We start from the raw sequence: 20,048 nt of genomic DNA, 5'->3' as shown, positions 1-20,048 counted from the left end.
AAGTGCATAAGTACAGCCATCTATGGGGCAGGCGTCTGGGGAATTCATGACTCCTCACCTTTCCAAAAGGTAGAAAATGCTTTTTTAAGATTTATATTAGCCATTCTCCAAAGTTCTTCTGTTTTTAATTGTCATTCGGAGCTGGGCATTCGGTATGTCAGCGATCTGATCAGCATGCAACCTACATTGCTATGGCACAGAGTCTGGACTTCGCCCGACCTTGTATTAAATAGAGATATCATTTATGACTCTCTGGTTTGAATAAGGCTTTCAGGATACCATGGCTGTCCTACATTTGTACGTTTACAAACGATCTGGGGAGACCAGAGTTTTTTGGCCATCCGGAATCCTTAAGTAACATAACGAGGAAGGATCTAAAGTTGCTCTGCTGGAACCACCTAGAATCACTAAGGTTAAGTTTAGAAATAAACAAAAAAACAGTAATGCAACATCAACTCACCTTAGCATCATTTACAATTCAACCTTATTTAATTTGGTGTCTAGATGGCTTTGACAGATATTTATTGACAAGATTTAGATTTGACATCTTTTTTCGCCTAATTACATTTCCTATTGTGAACGGTTGGTCCATATCGTTTTGCAAGTGTCCATGCGATTACACGTCAGACCAATCTACCCTGCATGTGATATGTTTCTGTAAATTTTATGCCGTAGAAAGGTCTAGATGGATTAAACCACTTCTAAAAAAACAAGGCACCTTGAGACAATGCCGCATTATTGTTTTTACTATCTTTAAACGATGTATACTGTGTCGCTACATTGACAGGTTTTTTAAAAAGCATTTTGAGGAAAAGGAAAAGTTTGATCAGTTTTTAATATTCATGTATTTGTTTTTTTCTTAAAAGTTGTACTTATGAAATTTGACTGTTTGTGAAATTAATTTGCTGCTTTTACGATTTTATATTCTGTGAAATCAAATAAAGCTTTTCTACTAATAGATTGAAGCTCATCAGTGCTGGTTTGAATATAGCCATTAGATAGATTTACGGCTTTTTTCCTGAGTCCGGTTGAATGATTTCATTGTGGTAAAGTGATTATTGACTTAACCTGGAGGAAGCCCCTTCAATGGATTCCTCCACTGATAAAATCTGCTTATCTAGGGCTCCTACCGCTCCTGTCAGATAATTCAGTAAAGTTTGCTGAGTATCAGAACTCGACCTGTTCCCTCTGGGCAGCTTGGGGCTCCCTAACTTCCTTTTGCCCATAATTTAAGCCAGTTTGCCCGCTCTCTCCACACGATTCAGTAAAAGCAATAGATGCCAGCAATTGATGTGATTAACCCGAAAGCAAACCAAGGGACCGGGTCCAGCTTGGCCTCTTCCGGTCTAGGACTGGCAAGGGCGGGCCAGCCCTTGACCCGGGCGAGCCCGCGCGGGTCACGCGCCGCGGGAGTTCGCACCACGATTTGAAGGCCCGGGGGCAGGGGAAGTGCCAGGCGCCTCACGCGAGACCGCGCTACCCTTTGGGATGTCGAGTCCTGGGCAGCGCGTGGTCTGCGAGGCGGAGGAGGCGGAAGGAGAAGCGAGCGAGGTTCCCACCAGCACACAGCAGAGACCCCCACGGGAAAAATGACAAGAGTTCCAGGTAGGGAAGTCCAAACAAGGAAAGGGTTGACCCAGTAGCGCGTCCATCATAATGTCTGCCAACCTGTGATGCGCATGTTCGAGATGTGATTTCTCAGATTGCAACACCCCTCTATCTTCGCATAGCCAGTAGATCTACTGACAAAACAAATATGGTTGAGAGGAGGGGGTGTTGTGCAACCTGGTCACATTTTCTGGCCAAAGTAAAACTGTTTGGTTTGGCATAGAGTGCACTAAGCAGTGCTGAGTTCTTCTGACTGACCTGTGGTGTAAAAGGTGTATTAACAATGTCAATTCTGTACTGGTTAATCACAATTGCCCGTATGAATCATAAACTCCCTCTACATTTCCTGCCTAGAGGTCAGAATTTGGATGTACTGTGCACATCAATTTTGAGTAGTATAATTTGTCAGTTTGAAGTCAATTCTTTTCTTGCTTTCCTTGGATAAGAGGATAACATCTCCTTAATCTATCAAGTGTGTGATAATGCTCAATTGTTGAAATCATTTTGTAGACAGTGGCTGTGCATTGAGCCTACTACCTCAAAGGGCCCTTTAAAAAAGCCCTGTGAAGAAGTTTGCTGCTGTTGTTTTATTCATTCTCAGACCCTTTACAGAACCCCCCATCCAATCAAAGTTCTACAATTTCTGTGATTGCATTACGGGCATACAGGTAGTTAGACAATTTAGGTAAAGTCAAAACTCAACACCTTACTTTTATTAAACCCTGGATCATAATTTAACAGATTGCATTTCCATATTGTCGTAGAAAATCCCTGCCCTACCAAAAAACAAACAGATGGTGACCATTAAACCTGTTTCGCGCTTCTCAGCCTGTACGCACAGATAATATTTTGTCTATCGCTTTTCATTAAATCATTTTATTAAATTCAGTATCATTCTTTTGTTAAATTTGCCCAGAACAGTGTTTATATGATTATACACATTGTGTATCCTCTCTTAGAGCTGTTGGGATCCTGTTTCCTTGTGATGACAAATAGCCTTTGTGAGTTCCTCTTCCGACTGCATTAAGGCAAAGAAGGAGAGTTCAATGTTTCGAAAGCATTTTTGCCGCATAACTGCTTTGAAGGCATGTATAACAATGGAGGATTCTTCTCTTCCCATTGGGCGTCAAAAAATCCTTAATCCGCAACTTAATCTTGTAAGCATTATCCTTGACAGTTCTGATAGTTCCTTCAAGTGACAACACCTTAATCCGCAACCAAGTGACTGATGGTCAGAAGCAGCAATATGGTCCTTTAGACACAGTCTGGGGATTGTGGTGTTTGTCCCTGTGATTATGTTGAAGTCTCTCGCTGTATGATCTTGTGTAAAGAAGGAGCCTGTGTTGTCCAGCAGGCTCTTAAGTAGGATAAAATATCCCTTCTAGTCTTCTGCCACAGTCATTTGCAATTGTATGTCCTTGTGGAATGCAACAAACCAACCACATTTATTCAGTGAGAAATATTCCAATGGGAAAGTTGTGAGAGAACAGGTATGCATATCGTTTTCAATGAGTGGGTCTCATGGAGACATACACAATTCTGTCTATCACTCTTGCTTCTCCAAATATTGTGTCATATAATAGAGGAGGTGAAGCTTTTAAAATCCCATGTTAAAAACAAAATTGAATCTGGTTTGAGCTAAGATTCTTTAACAACAGACATTGGGTGTCTGTCTCCAGGTGGGACCTTTTAGAATAGATCAACCCCTTGTGATGAACAATGCCTACTCTCACCATGTGAGACAGATGATATTAGTTGCCCCTCCACCTTTTATGATCTATGGGTAATCATCCTTACAGTACTTTCACCCATGAGTGTAACCGTGTACTGCTCTTTTCCACATATCCTGACGTACCTTTCCTGATTTTGGATGACATACTTCTGTTAGCAGGGCAGCATGAGATAGTAGGACTTTAAATCCACGGAGGATCTAATAGTACCTGAGGCCATGTTGAGCTGAAAATGCATTACAAGAGAAAAGCCACCTGTACTTAAGATCATGTTTGCTTCCTTAGGCCATGCCGAGCTGAGGTGTTCCTCAGTATCTTCGTGCATCTCCAATGATCTGCTTGATGTTATCGAGTGTAGTTTGAGACCGTCTTGTTTTGTACCTTGTTACCACAAAAGCAATCCATCTCCTGCTTCCTTTCTTGTCTGATTTATTCTGCCCTTGACTTGGCTTTTCCCGACAGTTTGACTTGGGATCCATCCATCTTCCTTTTGGGAGACTTCCTCTGAGGCTCTCAAAATTATAGTGCACAGGTAGACCTCTTCCAAAATGTCTCAGACTTATTTGTTTGGAAACTCTAAATAGTCACATTCTTCCAAAACCTTAATGTTTTTCATCCTAATGTTAAGCCTTGAAGATCAATATTCCAAAACTGCCACAAGTCACAAAAATCCTGTAGTTAGACTTATCTTTCCTTTTGACTTTCCCCGTGAGAGTTCACTTGGGGACACTAGAGACCAACTTTCATTACATATGTTGCTTCATAGCCCTGACAAGGCACCAAAGCACTCAGATTTTCATGAGGGCCCTGGCTCTTTTTCTTAGTGTATGTTAAAGAGGCGTTAAATGCCTTTATCTTGTGTAGGAAGTATCTGCAGAGAATTATCCTATCCAGAAACATTTTCAAACATGATGTAGGGTGCGTCACAGCACTTAATCATGTAACCTTAATATTAATGTATTGTTAATGTCTACTATGGTAGCTAATGTGACTAAATATTGTGATAATTTAAATCTTACTGATGTTTTAAAGAGAAGATGTGGTTTGAGCTTCTGAGTTTTAAACGGGGGGCCCAGGTTCAAATTCTGGCCCTGGTGTTAGTTTAATATTGTGTGATTCTCCGTAAACCACTTAATCACTATGATCCTAAACATGTTTTGTAAAAATGTAAAATGTTCTGTATGGAACTAGTTTCTGTAATTCCCACTTGATGTACATGATCTTGTAGACCGTGTTCCATGCCCCCACCTCCCCTTAAGACGTAACCTAGCACTCCGTTTGCTACATAACTACCAAGACAGACACGCATGTCTGCTTGTGCCTTATACCATTCTGCGAAACTGTACATATCATCTTTTTCTACTATGACTGCTAATACCTTGTAGATGTGGTAATACTCGCAACAGTGCAGTGTTATCAGTGCCTTTCCATCTTTCCACATTCCACCACAAGCAGAGACCTCTTTTAGCCCACACTCAGAAAGCATACAACCTGAGGGAACACTGTTGGAACCAACAGTTCCTATATTGTCACAGAAACCTGCAATAACACAAAGATATCACAAAGAAAGAAAATACGTTAAAAACACACAACACGAGGGTTCATAAAGACGTTACACTTTGTCATTGGATGCCATAAACTCATCACTCTTAATCTACCCTAAATGCTAATAAATTTTGAGACATTCGGGTGAATTTGTACAGTTTTCAAAATGAGTCATGGTATCCAATGACAACATGTAATGTCTTTATGAACTCTCGTGTTGTGTGTTTTTTAACTTATGTTCTTTCTTTGTTATATCTTTGTGTTATTGCTGCATTTGTGAATTAGGAACTTCTCCTTATGTCCTGTATAAAAAGTTTTTAATTGTGTACTATATTTTTAATAAATTGACTATATCAAGGTATAATATAGGAACTGTTGGTTCCAACAGTGTTCTCTCAGGTTGTATGCTTTCTAATTGTGGGTTAAAAGAGGTCTCTGCTTGTAGTGGAATGTTCTGTATGTGGATTTAATTATTCCCAAAGGACGTTCCTTTTTGGAGATTCTGCTTGAAACCTAGTCCTTTGGGTACCAAAGGGTCCCTCTCTTTTTTAAGAAGTCTTATGACTGATACTGCCACAAAACCAATGGCCTTTAGGAATCACAGGCCTGGCGTGTAATAGTCAGAAGCAGTGATTACCATCAATGTAGGGCTTTTCTTTTTAGTTAACTTTCATAACTTTGATGGTAACAATATTGAGGTTCGATAAGGGCCCAAAAGTAGATATTCCTTTGTAAAGTCTTCTTTTGGGGATTGTTTGAAGGCTTGGAGGCTGAGAGGGAGCCTCTGAAGACTATCTGGTTTCGTTTAAAGGAGAACTGGGGTACCTCAGGGAACATAGGCATGTCTGTGGACAGACTGGTGGAATCTAAGGGCATCTGATGGTTGGTATTTTCAGGTAAGCTGATAGTCTCTGGGATCTGACTTGGAAAATGTAAAGACTGACTTGGGTGTCTGAAGGAGACAGAGCACCTCTGAGGGTCAGCAAGGCTGTGACTGAAGATGACGTGGGAGCCAGAAACCGGTCCTTGGATGCTTGATTCCGGTATGGGAAAGACATGGCTTGGTAGTTCCGACTGGACTGTTCCCATGAGGCACAGGGTCATATAGCCAGTGTCTAACCCAGGGTGGTGTGGAGTGCAAAAAAACGATGGATTTAGGCCCAGATCCTTGTACTGGGATGAATGTATGACATTGTTCTACATTCTGTCCATCAACTGTGTTTTTTGCAATTTTCACCCCGAGTGGGCTGGGTATGCTCAGACGTGAGTCCCAGGCTCTCCACACCACTGGAGTCAAGCTATCCAGGCTGATGAAGGCTGATAGCCAGAAACCGGTCCTTGGATGCTTGATTCCGGTCTAGGAAAGACATGGCTTGGTAGTTCGGACTGGACTGTTCCCATGAGGCACAGGGTCAGAGCTGATTTGCATATAGCCAGTGTCTAACCCAGGGTGGTGTGGAGTGCAAAAAAACGATGGATTTAGGCCCAGATCCTTGTACTGGGATGAATGTATGACATTGTTCTACATTCTGTCCATCAACTGTGTTTTTTGCAATTTTCACCCCGAGTGGGCTGGGTATGCTCAGACGTGAGTCCCAGGCTCTCCACACCACTGGAGTCAAGCTATCCAGGCTGATGAAGGCTGATAGCCAGAAACCGGTCCTTGGATGCTTGATTCCGGTCTGGGAAAGACATGGCTTGGTAGTTCGGACTGGACTGTTCCCATGAGGCACAGGGTCAGAGCTGATTTGCATATAGCCAGTGTCTAACCCAGGGTGGTGTGGAGTGCAAAAAAACGATGGATTTAGGCCCAGATCCTTGTACTGGGATGAATGTATGACATTGTTCTACATTCTGTCCATCAACTGTGTTTTTTGCAATTTTCACCCCGAGTGGGCTGGGTATGCTCAGACGTGAGTCCCAGGCTCTCCACACCACTGGAGTCAAGCTATCCAGGCTGATGAAGGCTGATAGCCAGAAACCGGTCCTTGGATGCTTGATTCCGGTCTGGGAAAGACATGGCTTGGTAGTTCGGATTGGACTGTTCCCATGAGGCACAGGGTCAGAGCTGATTTGCATATAGCCAGTGTCTAACCCAGGGTGGTGTGGAGTGCAAAAAAACGATGGATTTAGGCCCAGATCCTTGTACTGGGATGAATGTATGACATTGTTCTACATTCTGTCCATCAACTGTGTTTTTTGTGGGAGCCAATGGAGGCACGCTGGGGGTGTTTGAGGACCAACCAGTTGTGCCAGAACACATGAAAGGGGTATCACTGGATGAGATGAGGGTTTCGTTTCTGCTAACTTCTTGCCCGTGATTGAAAGCTGAAAGTCTCCGAGAGCTAGCTAGTGGTGTTTAATGAGCAGCTTAACTGTTTGAAGGCTGTCTGACTGCCTTTTAGGGTAATAAAGGCTTCTCTCTGGGCTATTTGATCATCACACAGGCTGAAGGTCTCTGGGGAACTGTAAGATGTCTTTTGCTGTTGAACTCTGCATGCTGGCTTGGATTGTCCAGGGAGGGGTTGGGCCCTTCTAACCTCTAGTCAGGGTTGTCTGTGAGCCAGTTCTAACATCCAGCTGAAGGCGTTGGGGCATCTCTTGGTATCCCTGGAAGAAAAGTGATAAAAGTGAACGAGAGGGAGAGCTATTGTGTGGATTAGTCTTAAGTTTTTAGATTCTCATATTTTTTCGAGAAAATGTCTATTATGAATAAACGCTTCCTGGCATCTTACGACTGTTGACAATACAGTCCTTTTGCTGGGGTCTCTGAATGTGCAACTTTATATTGAAGATGTGCAGTATCTGTGCCTGATTGGCCATCGCAGGGGAAGAAGAACGGAGACATTTGTAATTACCTAATCACTCAACATTTAATGAAAAGTGCTGATACTGTCCATTACTAGTATAGAATACCAGCTCTCTAAGAAATGTTGGCAATTTATAATATACATTAAAATGAAATGACATTTTTACTTTCCTGTTCTTTTTCTCTGTCTCTTATTTGGTCTTTCTTTCACTCGCAGTCAGTCAGACACACTCTTTCGTTTTCCCGACTTCATGCTCCAAACAGATCAGGGATAATTCAATATAACCAATGTGGTAATGACTCTAGATGGGCTATTGTGAAGTGTGAAATATTGTCTTCCCATTTGACCCAACCCCTGATTCTGGTCGCCCATATGCTCAACATCACCAAAACATTTAATTTAAGTCACACTATACTAGGCAAATGCTATCTAAACCCATGTGGGTTCTGTGCGGTCATTGTATATGAAGGATTTATGAATGACCGTCATGAAAAGTATAATAGTGGCTGTATGATTAATGCAACATTATTTAATTTTTTTGTATTGTCTTTTAGAGTGAACCCTATGTATGGGATGTATTAAGTGACCTCCATTTGTCCCAGTACAACAATTGGAAGTGTTGTGAACCATGCATTTCTCAATTAAAATATTATCAAATAGAAAATGTATTGTGAACATTTAAAAGAGCGTAACAAATGCCCCTTTCCAAATGTTCAAAGAAAACGTGCCACTGGTGGCTCACATGTAGGGGGATATCATTGTGGAAAAGTCTTTCTAAATGTGCTTTTTTATCTGCTGATAATCTTTTTCTTTGTATTCCTTTGTGGGTAACCAGATCCAGGGCACGATTGAAAGATTATGTATTTCAGTAAATCGTCTGAATCACTGCAGACACTGCTGTTCCAAAAGTGTTTGTTAAAAACAAATATTGAGGTCAGATTGCAGAGTGATAATTCTATGCATGTCGCAGGATGTTAACTTTTTCTGTAGCCATTATTTGAAAATAACAATCTGACACTGCTGAAACATACAGAGATAGCATTAAATTCCCACTGTCCACAACATCAATAATCCAGATAGAATGTTTATTGGTGGAGAAAGTTGATAATTAAAGATTACATTGTCTAGTATTCTATTCATCATAAGTACCACTAATGGATAGAATTATGAAAAAAATATGTTTTACAACATTTTCATGTAAAAGATTCATACTGTATAGATTTGAAAACAAAGGTCATCCTCATAATTATTTAATATCCATGTTGTTTATAATATTGGGCACGAGCCACTACATCATTGGAATAGTCATGGCCGGTTGTACGATTGTCCACTTGTGAGTAGTTTCTGATGCTTCCAGGGCCAGCATTATATGCAGCAATTCCACCTACAGTTAAAAGTAAATGAAACACACAGAAATAAACGTAATTAATTTTCCGCAAGTTTGTTTACCATACACAAAATAGTGTTTAAGTTAATTAAATAATACACCTGTTACAGCGTGCAGGCCCCTCTATTTCTTATCTAGGTCACACACCTGGAGAGCGACCTTTGCTCAAATGTTGCTGAAACAGTATTGACTAGGCACAATTTATGGAGAAAATTTCTGTACTTGCTAATGATCTAATTGTTTTTCTCACAAGAAAGGGGCATGAAACATTTACTGCTTGGCCATGGTGGCTTCCAGAGTGCGAGTGGTCATGCCACTGTCATAACTCTCTTAAACAAGCATTTGCAACACAATCAGTCTCGCCTTTGGGACCTTTTATGTATTTAGCTATGCAGCACATTAGCCTGGGTGCTGAAACATCTACTGTTCTTTAACATGGAGGGAAAATGAGCACCAAACTGGTTGACACCCTAGGTATGGGAGCACATGGAGAGAAATATTGCCTTTTAGTGAGAAATGGTATAGTCCAAAGCTCTGTTTTTAAAATAAAAGCAGGGCTTTTGGTGGTCATATCACTGAAAATACTGGATTTGAAAAAAATATTATTGTCTACGGGTGCGCGTGAAAGACAATTTCTATGGCCTGGAATCTAGAGATTTCTAAAGTGATTCTGGTATTTTACTGACCTCTGCCGATTTTTTTCTATTAAGAAAGTTAAATAGAAGCAGTTGCCAGAAAAATTTAAAAAAGAAAGTCCCTCAGCAGAAAAGCAATTCTGTTATTTTACTGACCTCTGCTCGTGGTTTTCTATCAAGACAGTTAATTAGAGGCAGTTGAACAGAAAAAAAAGTACATAAGCGGAATCAGACAAGTTCCAGGGCTGATTTCCAGAGCCCACAGAGTACATATACATGTAAGTATATACTAAAGTATATATGCTAAAGTATACACAGAAGTATATACAAAAGGTCATGAATGCTCGACCTAAAAACCCAAGGCTGATCCCACACCGCTGGTGAACTTCCTCCCCATATCCATTTTGCCTTTCATTTCTAAACTCACCAGATCATGGTACATTTGCAACTTTAGGTGTTTATTGAAGAACGTGGCCTACTAGATGCTGCCCAAGCAGGTCTGCACAATGGGATAAGGCCATTCTGTTTTCTTTCCTTCATAACCTTAGTCTGGTTCTGGACAATAGCAGTGCTTCCGTCCTGGTCCTTTTAGACCTTTCTGGTGCATTCAGACAGTCTCACATGCTCTGAATCGTCTCCGGAGATTGCAGTGAGAGAAAGTACCATGGAAGATATGAGCTTGTTTTTTGCTGATTGCACCCTTCAGCAAATTGCTGATTGCTCCCTTCCTCAGAATCTACAACTATGCAGACGAGATGCAGGAACTCTTTACTATTAACAACTTGTCCGAATCACAAGAAGCCTTTTGAAACACAATGCTATTAATCCATGATTGGACTAACGGCAACCATCTAAAGTTAAATTCAGAAAAACGGACATTTTCATAACCAGAAACAAGTATGATTTTTGGAGTCCCTCTTTTTGGCTGCCAGCGATGGTAGTTCCCCCACAGCCCAAGAAATCATTAAAAAGTCTTGGGGTCTTCATTGATGAGGATCTCTCTATGAACCCTCAGGTAGGAGAAACAACTTCTTCCTGTATCTTACAAATCCCAAAAATTTGGAAAATCAGGAAACTCCTTAACTTTGAGACCCTTGTCCAAGTAGTCATTACTTTGGTCATGTCTAGGATAGACTACGGAAACTCTCTCTACCTGCGCCTCCCAAAAGGCCACAGTTGCTGACTTCAATTTGCTCAGAGCCAGGCAACCCGGCTCATTTTCCATCAACCCAGACACTGTTGCATTACCCTTGTGATGAGAAAATGACACTGACTTCCTGGAGAACCAAGGAACGTCTTCATTTCAGGCTGCATCATTTTTAAATCCCTTCACGGAAGAAACCCAGCTTTCATATCAGCCCCAAATCAAAAATACATTCCCAACCATAAACTAAGATCCATCCACATGAACCTTCTCACAAATCCCAAATTTAAAAAGGAAAAAGATGGGAGGTTCCAGATTTTCAGTTCTGCCCTCTCGCATCTGTCACTTCCTACCCCCTGTGATAAAAGCCACACCTAGCTATAAGAGATTCAGGCAAATAACAAAAACATGGATTTTGCAACAAGCATATGACTAGACAACCACTTCTCAGGAACAAACAAGTATTCAGGCAAGATGGCGACCGGTTGACCAGCACCTCCGTGATGCTCCGCTGATCATCCTCTGTAAAATAGAATTTAGCGGTTAGAAAGAGAAACTCCATACCGATAAAAATCAGCCCAGCCATGCCGCAAAGATCACAAACCAAACTCTTGTTCCTGTTGCTGATCTGGCAACAGCCAGGGGGAGAGAAGCAATCGCCCGACCTTGAGGACCTTGAGTGAGCTCTGACATCCCGGATTGATGCTGCCCTGCGCATCACACGGTCCGACCTGCGAGACCGGAGCGGCCGGCAGCTTTCAGTGAAGCTCGGCGGTGCGCGGCGGAGACACTGCCACTCGCAGACTGTGTTTCGGGAGTCCCGAGAAGACATCCCCGGACAGGATTACTCGCGTTCCCTCCCGAGTGGTCTACAAGGGAGCGGGTGAGCAAGCAGCAGCGGCACTGCAAACTCCAAGGCGTACGGAGGGGAGATCGCAAACTGACCGCATTGAAACACTGGCAGTATCAACAGGCTTCTCTCTGCTCCGATGCCTCAGAAGTACAACATCTACTGAACACTCAGGAAATACAAGTAAGGATGGCTAACGGGGGGCCACAGCACAAAAGTGAAAAGCTACAAGGATATGACTAATCCCTGTGAGTAGTGCTCAGTACTTCTGTTATCCAAGTGGCAAAAAAAACTTCCTGGTATCCGTGTGCTCAACAAACACTAGTAACACATAAAAAAACACATAGGACTAAAGAGGGTATGGCACTCGTACAGCACCCATTAGACAAGGTATTTTGCTACTACTCATCAGTCCACAATTTGCATGATCGATTGGACAGAATGGTGGGCACCCAGTCCCTCCTCCCACTTATTGTAAAATCAGAATATCTGGGGAGAACACATTCCGATCCTAATCCTCTGTGGTTTCAGATTAGTTGGGAGGCAGACCGTCCCCCTGTCCCGACAGGTTGCAGCCTGTTGCACTGGAGGATGCGGCATTCCGCTCCTCATTAGGCACGGCCATTCTCGCTTACCACTATGCCAATGAGGGGACTGCGAGCTACACCATGGTTGAGTGGGATGCACACAAAGTAGCTATCAGGGGGCATTGCATGGGGGCCACGTGGAATATACGCAAAGCGCTCTCCACCTCTCTGGCGCGTCTGGAAGCTGAGCTCCTACAATACGGACAGGAGGGGGAAGGCCCGTGTGGGCACTCGCATAAGCAAGGAGACCGTTGCATTAAGCACGCAGCGCTCCTGGAGAGATTAAGGTGTCAGAACTATGCAGCGCACACGGCTAGAACTCATGCCAGTGCGGATAGGGCGGGTCAACTATTGGCTTGGCTGATACAGCGTGAAGGGCATGGCGTCCCAATAGGAGCCCTATGTACATCAAGGGGAGAGATGGTGTACACGCAGCGTGAAATTCACCGAGCCTTGACTGATCACTATACGCAGCTGTATAGGGCTCGGAGTATTGGCCCCAGGCATGTTTTGGAGGGGTTCCTAGACTCTATGCGCTTACCTGTGGCCTCTGAGGAGCAGAGCGACTCACTTGGTGCACCCCTTACACTGGAAAAGGCCGGAGAGGCAATTCGGTCTATGGCAACAGGGAAGACCAGACAGAGACCCTACAGTCTTGGGCTCATATCGGCCGCTGGCGATGCTCAACGTGGACTATAAGGTCTTGGCTAAGATACTGGCATAACGATTGGCGCCGGTGGTCCCTCATTTAATTCATACTGACCAAAATGGGTTTGTACCAGAGAGATCCACATCCTTGAATCTCAGGAGATACTTCAGAGTGGCAGCTGAGGCTTCGAGGGAATGGCCTAGGGCAGGGTGCCTGATATTAGACCTAGAGAAGGCGTTCGATTGCTTGGAGTGGGGTTCCCTGTCGACTGTCCTGAGACGCTATGGGCTTGACTTCAAATTTCTGCAAATCGTAGATTTTTTATACAGGAACCCCGTAGTCCGCGGGCACCTGGGTTCTTACATCTCAGAGGCGGTGGCGGTGGGCTGGGGCACCCGGCAGGGATGTCCCCTGTCCCTGCTGCTGTTTGCGCTGGCTATCAAACCTCTGGCTGTGGCCATTCATCAGACACTCTGCAATGGCATCCAGCTGGGAGATGCAGTTCATCAGGTATCGCTTTATGCAGGCGATCTGCTGGTGATAGTGAGGGATGTGGGATGCATACTAGACCAACTGGCCCAGCTGCTACTTACTTTCACGGATGTCTCGGGAGGGCGGTTGCAACACTCAGGTCTCAGATGCGCTTTTGGGCCACGCTCCCGCTGACGAACATGGGCAGAGTGGCCCTTGCCAAAATGGTCATGCTTACCCGACTCCTTTACTACTTCGTCAACCTACCTCTGTTCATTCCGGCTTCCTTTTTTTCCATGCTCAACAGGCTGCTGCGGAATTTTATCTGGGGCACCTCCAGGCACAGGCTGGCATTAGCGAAACTCTTCCTCCCCACAGATAAAGGGGGGCTGGCTGCTCCCTGTTTTGAGCACTACTACCTAGCTGTGCAGTTCCAATGGATTGCCCACTGGTTAACGGATAGAGGTAGGGAAGACACAGCTACGGCAATGCTGCCATACTCCCTAGCACGTATAACCAGGCGTTTCCACCCAATAGCACCGATAGAGTGCCCTACCCTGCTCCTGCTGGTGGTGGCATATAAGTGCTACAGAAGGGCCTTGCACCTTACACGTGGCACAATTCCCTATGAGTCTGCTATACCATTGGAGGGATCTCCTGGAGGTGAGGGGGTGCTCACATCCCACATGCTTACGGAGTGGCGGGAGGCTGACATCCAGACACTTGGCGATCTCTATAGCGATGGGGCACTCGTGGCGTACGAGACGCTGGTGAGGGAGGAGAGCCCCCCTCCTGGGGGGTTCTTAATGCATCGTTCGCTGATAGTGAAACTGTCTGCCAGATGGGGGGACATGGCGACAGAGCCTGAACAACATTTAACTATACAGTATCTCCATGTCATGGGAAGGGGCAAGCACTTGATTTGCTGGTTTGCGGCAATGTCACGGGCGCATGCGGCAGCTAACTTGGAGCCCCTTAGAGGCAAGTGGGAGATGGATCTGGGAAGGCCACTAACTGACAAAGAGTGGGAAAGGGTCCTTAAATCCCCAGAAACATGCCATTCCGCCAGATTCAACTTTTCATTGTCCACAGGGCTTACCTTACGCCTGAGTTGATCAACAAGTACTTCTGTCGGACTGATGCGTTCTGCCCCAGATGCAATGAGATGGGGGAGGGATTCCTGCACACACTGTGGAGTTGTCCTGAGTTGGGCACTTACTGGAGCGCCATTAGCGAGCTGCTAAGAAGATGCAGAAAACCGCACAATACCCTTTGATTGGCCCGAGTACATTTTGCACCATTTCAGGAGACCCCCCAAAGACAAGGTGTCGTCCCGCTTCCTGGACTTGGGACTGGTGGTGGCGAAGTGCCTCCTCACGAGGAGGTGGAAGGTGCGTGACCCGCCATGTGTACGGGCATGGACTTCCTCCCTCCAGGCATGGGTCCGGGCAGAGTGGACTGCCAAATGTAGGGAGATGTTGGGGCTCCGGAAGGAGCCCATAGTGGAACGCTGGGAGCACATGCTTACTACACGGCAGCAGGTGGCTGGTGAGGGGGACACGGGTGGAACGGAGGAGACAGGGGCACACATGGGGATGGGAGCATACCACAGGTCATTTTTCTGCCGAGGTAATTCCCTATGTACAGTTTTTGCTCCTACGAGGCATGAAGGCAACCACGCAAGTGCAGACGAGGCCCGAGGGTGAGCAAATGCTCTGGGGGTGGGGGCGGGGGTGGTTGAAGGCCCAGTAGGAGGGGAAGAGAGAGAGCGTGGGTAGAAGGAGGGTTGGAGTATGAATGTGGTTTTGCCGCTGCAGTTAAAGTTTACTCTTTCTGTTTCATGAAATACATTGTCTGTTTGCAAGCCCAAGCCGGGGGTTTTTCCCTTAATCACGCGGTTGGGCTAGAATCCAGCATGCTGGTTATCATGCACAGTCCCGGAGTATGCATTCTATGCCACCCAGAGGTGACCAGGAGTCACGGAAGATCAATGCTCACCAATGTTGGGAGGTTCAGAAGAGTGAATGGTGACCTTGTTGCCCCAACTTTGAAGACCAGGAGACAGTGAGGAAGACGAGGACCCATGCACAAGCTGTCCTATGTCGGTGACTAGGTAGTCAGTGTCTAGCACGGACACCAATAAGCCTTGCTAGCCGTAACTTGCATGGCTAATGAAGAAGGTGCAACGTTGGGGAGAGCAAGGTCGAAGGTACTCACCAACAGCAGGAGAGTCGGAGCAGGCCCGAGCTGGCAGCAGAGCCCGCTGAAGCAGTAGAAGACCCTGAGGAGTATCCACAGGCCAAATACACAGGAGTCGGAAGAGGACCTCAAGCAGATCACCAAGGAGGAATGTCCACCATGGAGATGATGTGGTGAGGACGATGATCTTGAAGGAAAGGAATGCTGGAGGTTGTAGTTTCTTGTAGCCTGAAGATCTATGAAGTGCAGTCTTGACAACAACAAGGCAATGCAGTGCACAGCGATTCGGTCCCAGCAGTTCCTACGAGAGATACTGGCATCAAAATTGCAGAGAGGACAGGTCAAGTCTTGAGGGAGTCATATAACCACCACCTCTACTGAGCCTCGGGATGTGCACAGGATGACAGTGGCAGCAGACCGTCAGCTTTGTTGCTGCAGCTGCAGATGCAGGGCAGTGACACCTTCACTTCAAGGGAGATTTCTTTGGATGTCCTTGATGGCCACAGCTCTGTTGAAGAACCTGGATGGAACACAGACAACGAAAAAGACTTGAAGAACAGCGAGGACAGGAGCAGCAGGAGTCTTTCTTGGTGGAGTCTTGGTTCCAGTTGTAGTCCAACGAAGTCCAAGTGTCGAGACAAGTGAAACGCAACATAGTTTCAGGGTTGAGTCTTGTCCCATGAAAAATGAGGGACCCACCAACAGGTAAGCCCTCAATTATTCTAGGGAAAGGGTAGGACCACTCGTAGGTCTCTCTCAGAGGAGGTTGTTACAAAAAACAGGTGCTCAGAAATTAGAAGGAGTCAAGAGGACTCGGAGTTTGTCAAACCGAAGGTAAGAAGCATATATTTATACAACTATACAGAAACTGATATTAGATATACAGTTCAATGGAACCTGGCCATATTAAAAAAGAAAATCATTTGTTTAATATATTTTCTAGAAATGCAAAATAAATTGTTTTAATTTTTTAGCACCCCTTTTCACTCGTTCTTTGAATTCATCTCTCTTCCCCCTTCCTTTTTATGACCCTCAAAGGTTTGTTTAACCTTACTCCTCACTTTTCAAATAAATACTTTGTAATAAAAATATTGTTGTGCTGCATTTCATGTTGCATTGATGAAACGTACGATTGATATACGCTTGTCAGCTAACATATTGCAAGGTCAGAATAGGTTCAATAATCATCACCTTGTAGTTAATAATCTTCTGATTGATTGGTCTAGGACCACTGTTTTTTGTAACAATTCACACCCAGGTCCATGGACTTTTTTGGGTTACCCCATTTGCTATATTAGTCTCTCAGAAGAGGGGCTGTACAGATGGAAGAAAACTCCCATGTCCTGTGTACAGTTTTGAGTCAGAGCAATTGCCAAGGGCTCCCTGAACTGGCTCAAACTGGAGTGTGCAAGGAGAGCATGTAATGTGTCCTTTAAAGCAGTAAGGTGGCACTGGTAAGCGCCCCCACCCCAGCCCCGTACACTAATTCCTGTCTGGGAGTTGGTCACACCTCCCTGTGAGAGGAAACCTATTGTTCTCCCTTCACTTTCTCGAGCTTGGCTAAGCAGCCGAAGGGCAGAATTGCGTCTGTGTTCAGCAGCAGCACTAGCTTGCTGGCAGACACTAAAAGGCTGTGATCTGGAGTACAGGGGGTACTCAAGGGAGCCCCCAGTACATGGGATCATACTTCCAACACTGGAATCAGTGTTGGGGTATGATTCCAGCATGTTTGGAACCAAACATGACCGGGTTTACTGAAACCACTATATAGTTAGATATGTCGTAATGAATGATGTCCACTATATGTATTAAAATGGCTGATCTCACTTACAAATCCTGGAAAATCAACTCCGGGGTTTGTAGGGGTGTCCTGCTCATGCAGGCATACCCTCACACATATACCCAAGCCCCCTTCCCTCAGTAATGAATAGCCTGCCATAGGGGTGACTTATAGGTTTTAGGTGTAGTGACCTCAAATATAAGAAAAGATATCTGTTGTGTGAGGTGGAAGCGCCAAATCACACAGGCTGCTATGGCAGGCCTGTAGTCACAGTTTGAGTGGACCCATGGGTAGTACAATAAATGCTGTAGCTCATGGGGGACCCCTGGTGTACCAATACCCTGAGTATCTTAAAACAACATACTAGGGACTTCCAAGGGTGCACCAGTAGCCAATTGTGGATGTACATAAGCTAGTTACCATGGCCAATTTAGTAAGAAAGCACAGTTTCTGGCGTTCTGATTAGCGGGATCCAGGTCAGACTATGCCAAAAACACACTAAAACCAGGCAAAAATTGGGGTAATCATGCTAGATGGATCCTACCTTCCTACAACCCACCACCGTTTGCTGTCCTATATGCCTTCCTGTCAAGATATGTGTAATCCAGATGCAACATAATTGATATACTATAATGGCTGTTGAAAATTGTTTAAAGTTTTTAAGAAACAAGTTCCTAGCAGTGATTTGAATACAATTTATTTAGGTGGGCGAACCTAAACTTTTATTCCTTTAATAGGAATATTTCCTGGAATCAAAGCAAAATTCCAATGCACAGGGAGGGAATATTTAGCTGTCTATGGTTATGAAAGTTTTGTGTATAATATCCTTTGCCTCTCTCCAAAAATAAAAATATGATGGTTCAGTAAAACAGCCTTCAGCAAGCCTCAATTGTGATTTTACAACTGAAATATGTGTGTTAGTGTTTACACTCATGGAGCAGAGCATTTTAATGCAGGTCCTTAAAGGGAGAAAAAGGGGCAGGAAAAGGAAGGCTGCAGATATTAGGTTTATTGTGAGAGAGTTCTTCAAAGATTTCCAAGTCCAAAAATCAAGCTATCTGGAGCGAGTTCAAAACACTAACTGAGGAAGTGGTCAACAAGATCTTTCTATCTATGAAACCAACTTCACAGTTCAATGAACCCCATACCCTCCACAACACTAAAGGAACTAAGTAACCTCTTCTCACCTATACTAGCGAAGATTGTAAACTCATCGCTAACACAAGGCAGTATCCCAGAATACCTGAAGACTGGGCAAGTGACATCCCCCTTCGAAAAAGTGGGTGCTGACTATACATTCCTGAGCAAATTTTGCCTGGTGCACAACCAACTGAGCCATCACATTGATCAATTCAACCTACTCAACAAATTTCAATCAGGATTTAGAACAGGACACAACAATGAATCAGCCATCGTTTACATAATGGACAACACCCTTACGATACTAGACAAAAACGCCTCATGCCAACTCATTCTCCTAGACCTCTCATCAGCGTTTGACACGGTCAATCACAACATCCTACTTAAACTACTAGAAAACAGAATTGGGTTGTCTGGGAAAGTGCTTTCTTGGTTCCCTTCCTTCCTGCAGAATCACTCACAACCCATCAAACTAGGCAACTCATACTCTGCCTCCTCACCATTGAGGTGCGAAGTCCCCCAAGGGTCAACGATTTCCCTACACACTTTGACCTTTATATGGAACCACTAACTGAAATTCTCAATCAATCAAGCAATGCATACCAGCACACAACTATACTTGGAAGATATCCTCCCTATATGACGTCATTCAACTCAATAACAAACTAGTCAAAACTCAGTCCTGGCTCTCTCAAAACAACCTCAAACTGAACTCTATGAAAACAGAATACCTTCTTTCCTCCCCGCAAAACAGTTCCACACTTATACAAGATTGGCTCTAGCACTAGACACCCTCAATTGTAAACCTCCCATCATTGGCTCCACGAAATCCCCTGGAATAACACTAGACACGAATCTAAACATGGGATATCACATCAGTGCTAAAACATGCAGTACAGCATTCCAACTCAGATTACTAAAGTAATTGAAACTATTTCTGCAACCTTCAGACTTCAAACAAGCAGTACAATCACTTGTGGTCCCCAGACTAGAATACGGTTTGTTGACCCTTTGAGGTCTGCCCAAAGCGAGAATAGCTCCACTCAAAATGACTCTTAATGATGCAGCGATACTGGTAAAAGGAACTAGAAGCTTTGAGCACATCACCACATCGCTTAGGTATCTAGACTGGCTTCCCTTCGAGGCAAGACCTCAACTGAAAATTGCCTGCCTCACACACAAAGCATTATGGGCTAGATGTAGGAGCCCTAATACCGGTCGGAAATGGCCGATTTTGGCCGTTTCCAACCGGTATTAGGGTTTTCAGATGTAGGGCATGCATTACAGAATCTGTATTTTACCGATTCTGTATTTACCGATTCGGTAAAATTACTGATTTGGTAAATACAGACTCGGTAAAATACCGATTCTGTAAATGCAGATGTAGCTGGCACATGTCAGAGTGCCACAGGGCTTTAAGAATCGGTATTTTACCACCCAATCCAATTGGGTGGTAAAATACCGAACCCAGGTGTGCATGCACGTGTGTGCATGCACACCTGTGCCATGTGAT

General features: G+C 44.4%; 1 protein-coding gene across 1 annotated transcript in view; it reads right to left on the bottom strand.

Annotated features, from left to right (window-relative positions):
- Positions 1 to 8,759: 8,759 nt before the first annotated feature.
- The window catches only part of LOC144773245 (lysozyme g-like), a 329,098-nt gene continuing 317,809 nt past the window's right edge, over positions 8,760 to 20,048 (bottom strand). The window contains exon 6 of the mRNA XM_078658148.1: positions 8,760 to 9,077. Coding sequence (XP_078514274.1) covers positions 8,944 to 9,077 — 134 coding nt within the window. The 3' untranslated portion in view covers positions 8,760 to 8,943. The remainder of the gene's footprint in view (positions 9,078 to 20,048) is intronic.

This window comes from Lissotriton helveticus, chromosome 8, assembly GCF_964261635.1.
Source record: "Lissotriton helveticus chromosome 8, aLisHel1.1, whole genome shotgun sequence".
Taxonomy (NCBI): domain Eukaryota; kingdom Metazoa; phylum Chordata; class Amphibia; order Caudata; family Salamandridae; genus Lissotriton; species Lissotriton helveticus.
Note: the sequence above shows the minus strand (reverse complement) of the source record. Positions and strands in the feature narration are given on the sequence as shown.